At 36.4% G+C, this 7288-nt stretch overlaps 1 protein-coding gene across 1 annotated transcript; it reads right to left on the bottom strand.

The window, feature by feature from the left end:
* Positions 1-3750: 3750 nt before the first annotated feature.
* On the bottom strand, positions 3751-6663 carry LOC115969062 (classical arabinogalactan protein 9-like). The gene is made up of 2 exons (XM_031088625.1): positions 5915-6663; positions 3751-4110 (listed from the first exon to the last, which is right to left on the bottom strand). The coding sequence occupies exons 1-2, from the start codon at positions 6506-6508 to the stop codon at positions 4027-4029; spliced, it is 678 nt and encodes a 225-aa protein (XP_030944485.1). The 5' UTR covers positions 6509-6663; the 3' UTR covers positions 3751-4026.
* Positions 6664-7288: the final 625 nt, after the last annotated feature.

Below are 7288 nucleotides of genomic sequence, written 5' to 3'. Positions count from 1 at the left end.
TAAGTTCAGAGTCCCATAAGTAACGTACAAGCGAAAAGGTTGAGAAAGGTGGTTCGAGGAGGATTGTCTCCTCGGATAAATGAAGCACGGATCGAATGTATGGATCGAATGTATGTTCTATCACTCAAAGTGACCTTCCAAAAAATGCCACTGAGAGGGACGTGCCTTATGAATGTACCGGAAGAATGGGAGTTCAGAAATATTAAAGGAAAAACTGCTACCACCGCATTAAATACTCTGCAGCTAACTTTCTAGCTACATTAATGTGAAGAAGACCCTTGAACAGTGCTGTCTTGGCTGCCTCAACTCACAGAAGGCCTGAGGGGGTGTCCGATGGGACAGACACTCAAGTAGTGGCTTAAATGATCAACAAATGTATGGTCAAGATCATCAAAAGGGAACTATATAATGTAAGAGACCATTCATGGAAGAGAGATCGGAAAAGAGAGAGAAAAAGGACGGTAGCAATCAAAATTGTATTAGTAATCTGTTGAATTGATTTATATTATAACTTACCTCCTCGAACCATACCGAGAGTGAATTTATTTGGATCAATCCTTCTTGCTTTTGTTTGATTATCTTTCAAACCCATTCTGGCCGTTGTTCAACTCATTAGGGCCTAATTCTCTAACTCACTCTCTACAAATTTATTGTACTAGGCTCACTGGGCCAATATCCCTTTACATTTTGGGTTTGGGCTCCAAAATGTGTCCCTACAATAGCCAAACCTTAAACCTTGATTGAGTAATGCAGCAAAATAGTATTTAACAAAATCTTTGTTATCTATATGTTTGTTTCTATTAAAAGAATGCAGTAAATAATTCCAGGGAAACCATAATTTCACTTTGAGAAAAATCATCAATAAATGTTCACTCTACAGTAATTGACAAAACATAAAGGCAAACAAAAAAAACAAAAAAAAAAAAGTGAAAACCTAACAAAAATTTGCCAAACAAAAATAAAATCTAACCAATACAACAATTGAAGAAAACATAACTCAATAAACTGAAGAAAAATAAATGGAAAATTAGGGTAACAGGTAGCCAAACCTTAAACCTTGATTGAGAGATTCTTTTTGTGGAAGACCTAATGGGTTTATCTGGCACAAGGAATCAATAATTTGCAATTGGAGAAAAAGATGGAAGAGAAAGGAAAAAAATTAAATTCAGTAGATGGAAAAACGATCTGTAGGCAGTTTTAGGCAATTGGGAATGGTAGTTGAATAGAAAAAAAGAAAAAAAAAAGGAAAAAAAAAAAAAGGCGTGCTTACCTTTTGAATTGTCAATTGTTGCAGAGAAGGAATGGTTTTGACTTCTGAATAGTTTGTTGTCACAAAGGAATGTCGATAGAAAAGTAATAGGGCAGAGAACGAATAAAGCAGTGAAAAAGGGAAGGAAAGGGAGGAAAATTGGTAGGAGAAGTTAGAATGAACATGTAAAACAATGGAGAGAGGGGTTTTGTATTTGTGTTTGTACGTTTGGCCGAATGACTGCGCCGCTTGATGGTTTTAAGTTTTCGCACTGCTTGAATGGTGTTTATAAGTTTTCGCCTTTTTTTTTTTTTTTTTTTTGCGCTTCCTTTTCTAGGAGCGTGGTAGGTTTTTAAGGGTTTTTTTTTGCTAATGTGGGAAAACCTCCTTAATTGCAGGAATATGCTTCTGCTTTTATATATAGTATTAGATATGTCTAAGAGGATAAACATGAGTTCAAAAACTCTTAAATAGAGGAACTAGAGGGAAATTTGAATATCTTAATTCATCTACCTCTATAAAATCAAGAACAAACCATCATGAAAAGGGGATCCAAGTATAAGTGCTTATGGAGTGTGGGGGGCAAGGGCCGGGGTTCAAGTCTCTAGAAGGGAATTTCACACACATATACAATTAGATTAGGTTAGAGTAGAATTCCATCTTGTATCAAAAAAAAAAAAAACTTTTAGAATTCAAAAATTATGTAAGAGAGAGAGCCTTGTAGAGAGAAGTTAGGTTGACAATATTCAACATTACTCTTTACAAGAAGCACAATTAGATGCTGGAAAAACTCCAATTTTCCAACCTCTAATCATTCCTTATCAAATGAAATCCCAAAAACGAGGTGGTATTATACGTAAACATTGTATGCAATATCCCTATCACATGGAGTGAATCCCACAACCCTATGTGAATGCAACTATAACAAAAAATAATAAATCGTCTAAGTAGGACCTTCCACATTTGATAGCACAATTTACTTGGAGGGAAAAATATATACATTACAAGTTGTTTAAATTTTGATATCCCAAACCCACATATAATTGATTAACTTTAGGTACATATTTGAATGAATAATAGCCTCCTTTTAGCGAAAAAAAACGAGATGTCAATAACCTTTTGTATTTATTACCTTTCACTTGTGGAAAACAATTTTTTCCTCTTTTGGTAAGTACTGAAACTCTCTTCCAAAAATAAGATGGTTAAATTATTGAATGGGAAATGTTAACCAATGCGGGCATTTGTTTAGGAGTTATTTTTAGAAACATTTTATTAGGAGAATGATAAAATAATAAATGTTGTTAACAGTATTTTGTATTTTCTATATAAGTGATGTCAAAACTTTCTTATTATGGTTTATTAACAATTGTCCTAAGGGCATTTAATAACATGAACCTTATTGAAATAACCACGTCATTTGTTTGGTTTTCCGAGCTTTATCCTTGCCCAATCAAAGGGTTACCTTTCCTCAAGTAAGCTGAAATTTGTTAGTTTTCATGATTCCTTGCTGCTACGGAAATTGCTGAAAGTTTGACCGAAGTTGATGAGGCAATGCTAGGCTAAAGTTTGTCATAGCCCAGCCCCATTTAAAATGGATAAGATATTTAAGGTATCCCCTCTATGGCTCTACCATGTGAGAAGGTTAGGATGTATACATGTGAATGGCTCATGTTGTAAACGAGTAACAACTCAGGTTGTATTGGAATAGAAGACCATTTTTATCACTGCAAAAAGGTGCCGATAGCCATTAAAGAATGTCTGCGATAATATGGGTCCAATTGGACCATATGTTCACACTTCTTTGGATATCCTGAATATATTATATCAACAATATCACATATATATTCAGATATTCTTTTGGTTTCAAATACGTTCAGATATAGTGTGACTTGCACTAATTCAGATGTATAATATGAATTGCATTTTAATGGGCCATATGATGTTCTGGTCTGTCACGTCCACTTCTCTTTTGCAATGCAATGGGCCATATGATGCTCTTAGTCTCGAAAGTCCATGGTACTTACTTCGGCTAGCACTCTTTTCCAAAGCGAAGGGACATGTCCTGCTTTTGGTCTTGTAAACAATTCCTCTGTTTCACATGAATGAATTCTTTCTTTTTTTTTTTACCCAAAAGTACACATAATTGAGAAGGCATAATCTTAATTTTATTTTGATCACCCTTTTTATATCCTCCCTATCTTTTCCTCACCCAATTGGAGGTTTCCATTCTGGTTAATTATAATATTTGTAGGCCTAATTGTATTACTCAACCCAGGAAACTTGATAATATCAAAAATGTAATCCTCAAGAACGTTCATACAATTTTCCTTTAATTTCAACAAATTAGTTTCCCACTCTTACCAAACATGCAACAATATTTTTGCCTTTAGGCGGGGCTTCATTTATGCTCTAAAGTTTTTTTTTTTTTTTGGATAAGTGCTTAAGTATTTAATACGGAACAGGACTAATATGCTATTTGAGTATGTATTAACAGAACTGAATAAAAAGAGAGACAATAATGAATAATCAATCAAAAGTGAGGCATAGACAGAGAAAGAAAGAGGTAGCTACAATCCAATACAAAATAACTCCCCTCAATAGTCAATAATACATAAAACTCCCCTCCAAAAATCTCCCAAAGAATTCAACCGAATGTATATAGCTCAAATACACGTAGAAAGAAAGTCCCATCATCAGGTAGAACTATAATGATGGGCAGTAAGTAATATATAGAGGCAAAAGTGATAACACAGAAATATGAAGGTAAAAACGCAGCTCTAAAGAACCAACCATAGGAGAGCCCATCCAAAGACCAAGCTCCCAACCATCTTCTGAATGGACAAGATCTTCTCCACCCCACTCTGCAATATAAGGTTGCACCAAAGCTTGTTAAACAATAATAGCATTAATTGTAAAAGACAATATAATATATATGAAACATCAAAAACTAAATCCCATGACACAATTTTTGCTTATCATCGGACATTCCATATCGTTGTGAAGAAAAATCCTAGACATATTTGATCATCCCCTTCCCCTGTTTACCATTTTCAGGTATGTGACAACATGAGCAAGGGTAGGAGTAGGACAGGTTCTCAGTTGCTACTTGAAGTGAAATGTGTCTAATTACTTAATTGTGTAAGATGACTACCAAAATCTCAATCAACCAAATATCTTTAGCAATCATATATGTCTGGACATGCAATGTAGATCCTTTCTAAAAGTAATTACAGTCAATGAAACAGAAACATACACCCAAAAAGAACATAAATGAAAAAGAAATGTCTATACTATACTAAAAATGATTTAAAGTTGCAGCATAAAAGTAGTACAAAATTTTACTTTGGGGCCAGTACCTGTTAGCTACTGCTTTGTTTTATTCTAATATAAATTGGGACCTTTTTTTTTTTTTTTTTTTTTTTTTTGGAGAAGAATATAAATTGGGACCTGATTTGTAAGAAAATATTTTTATTTTAAAACATGGTAATAAATAGTTTTTTTTTTTTTTAATAATCAATAATAATAAAACAACAAAGTCCCAAAACTTTGGTGGGTTTGCTAAAAATTAGTAAATATCAATCTCACAAATCTAATATAATAGTATTTTTTACATGGAAACTACCCTAATCTCAATCTGTAGCATGATCCATTGGTATGCAAGTTCACTTTTTAAATTACCAAATCATTCATTAAAATACTTTGCACCTGAAACTGTGTGAACCAGCACGCACGAGAGTACAGGCACCCCATGCTATGACCTATCTTTATCTTTGCAGACTTAGAATTCTGTGTCTTGTGTTGCGGTCTCACTCCTAGCCACAACACTTTGTGCCTCTCTATATATATCTGCTCAATCGCTAGCTGGCAATGGCATCAACCCCTACAACTTTCTCTCTTTTTCTTTCCCTTGTCTTTTATTGGTTTTTTTTTAATAGGTCACGTTTACTTCCTTCGTACGGTGCAATCAATTACTATTCATGTGAATCGTCTGATTTGGATTTGCTATTGTTATACCTGATGAAGGAGAAGAGGATGGGGAGGGACTAGATGGTAATAGTAGTGTCCGAAAATCTTTTTAATTTTTTTTTTTAATTTTAAATAGTTAAAAAAAGGAACACGTGCTTTTCTGACTATACAGTACTAATCAGATCTACACGGCTCCCCAACCTCACGTGAGTTCCAGCCAATAGAACTGGAACACCGGAGACACATGATCAAAAGTCTGACACACAGAAAGATCCACTTCATCCTCGACTACATTGCTCCCTCGCCGCAACAGGAAAAAACTACCTTGGAAATTAACTTCCTCTAACTAACTCTATAAACTAGATCATCATAAGTTTAAGGACTCATTAATCCAAATTAACATTCATCTTATATTTTTAAAAAAAAACATTGATTATCAACTGTTTAAATTTTTTTTTTTTTTTTTTTTTAAATGTAAAATTACTATCACTATTTTTTTATGTATCTGATTCTATATCACTTTATTAACATTTTGGAGACTAAAACCAGATCGATCGTATGGTAATACTTCAAAGTTGGAAACCTTAAACACTAAGATCGATCGGCGCTAAACGACGATGGATCATGTTCATGTGCACATTTTTATGTGTCTTAAATATATTATTTATTAGTAGGGCAAAAAAGGAGGAGGAGACTTACGTCGTCGTTTTGAGCTGGTCCAGGAGCAGCAGTTCCGAGCAAGCTAGGTGCTGGAGCATCAGTTGGTGGAGCCGGTGGACTCAGCCCCAAGGGAGACGGAGCTGGAGATTTCACCTTCTTCTTGCTTGGTGCTGGTGCAGGGACTGAAGCAGGTGGCGATGCGAGTGGTGCAGGTGGTGGAGTTGCCGGAGGAGGAGTTGCTGGTGGAGGGGTAGCAGGTGGTGGGGTTGCTGGAGGAGGGGTAGCTGGAGGTGGAGTTGCGGGAGGTGGAGTGGCTGGTGGAGGAGTAGCCGGAGGAGGCGATGCAGGAGGTGGAGAGCTAACTGGTGGAGGAGTAGCCGGAGGAGGAGCGCTCACCGGTGGTGGAGTAGCCGCCGGTGGAGGAGACTGAGTAACTGGAGGTGGCGATGTAGCCGCAGGAGTAGGCGGAGCAGTGGTGGTGGCCGGAGGTGGTGCACCAGATGGAGGACTAGACTGAGTCGGTGGAGAAGGCGTGTTGGGAGTAGAGCTGGGAGAAGTCGCCGGAGATTGACCCCCGACGCCGGCGATCACAATGCAGACAAATCCTACAAAAAACGCTGCCCTCCGATCCATCGTAATTTCTCTTATCGTGCGCACCCTCTCACTGCTTATCCTGCGCACTGTCAGTGCTCACAGTGCTAATAAGACCCAGAGAGAGAGAGCGAGCGCGAGTTTTTTTTTTTTTTTTGCTTTTTAGTTTGTGTGAGAGAGAGAGTGTGTGTATTTAGTGGGAAAATGGCACAGAATATAAATAGGCGTATAAGGGTTTGTTTGGGGTTTTGGATTTTGGATCTGTGAGAGACTTGTTATAATAACTCTGTATAGGAAGGTTCGGGATTATTGGTCCACATTGGATGATTTGTGCTACCAAACAGATCTGTAGCCGTTCGATCATGATGTGGTTCCCATTTATTTTTTTGCTCTGTGTGGGGGAATGATTGATCTGGATGCCACGTGGGCTACTGGCTTTTTAATCCCGTTGTTAATGTGTGTTTACGGAGAAATTATAACATTCACATAGTGGACAAATGATATGGTCCATCATTCCACTAAAAGCTTTCATCTATTTAAAATTGTTAGTTAAAAAAAATTTTAACAGAAATTAATTACTTATGCAGTAATTTTAAATAAATAAAAATTTTTTAGTGAAATAATTGACAAATAACATAGTCCACCATATGAAACTATAATTTCTCGTGTGTATGGCAGTGAATCTTGGTTTTACCGGGTTTGTTGGTGGTTCCCTTTTCGAGTTTTACCTTTTCGGGTGAAAACACAAATAGGTGATGCTGTGGGACCTGCTTGGATGGTGGAATTTATTTAAATTAAAAAATATTAAAATTATTGTCCATT

Source organism: Quercus lobata, chromosome 11 (assembly GCF_001633185.2).
Source record: "Quercus lobata isolate SW786 chromosome 11, ValleyOak3.0 Primary Assembly, whole genome shotgun sequence".
NCBI classification, from domain to species: domain Eukaryota; kingdom Viridiplantae; phylum Streptophyta; class Magnoliopsida; order Fagales; family Fagaceae; genus Quercus; species Quercus lobata.
This window is presented reverse-complemented; position numbering and strand designations above follow the sequence as displayed.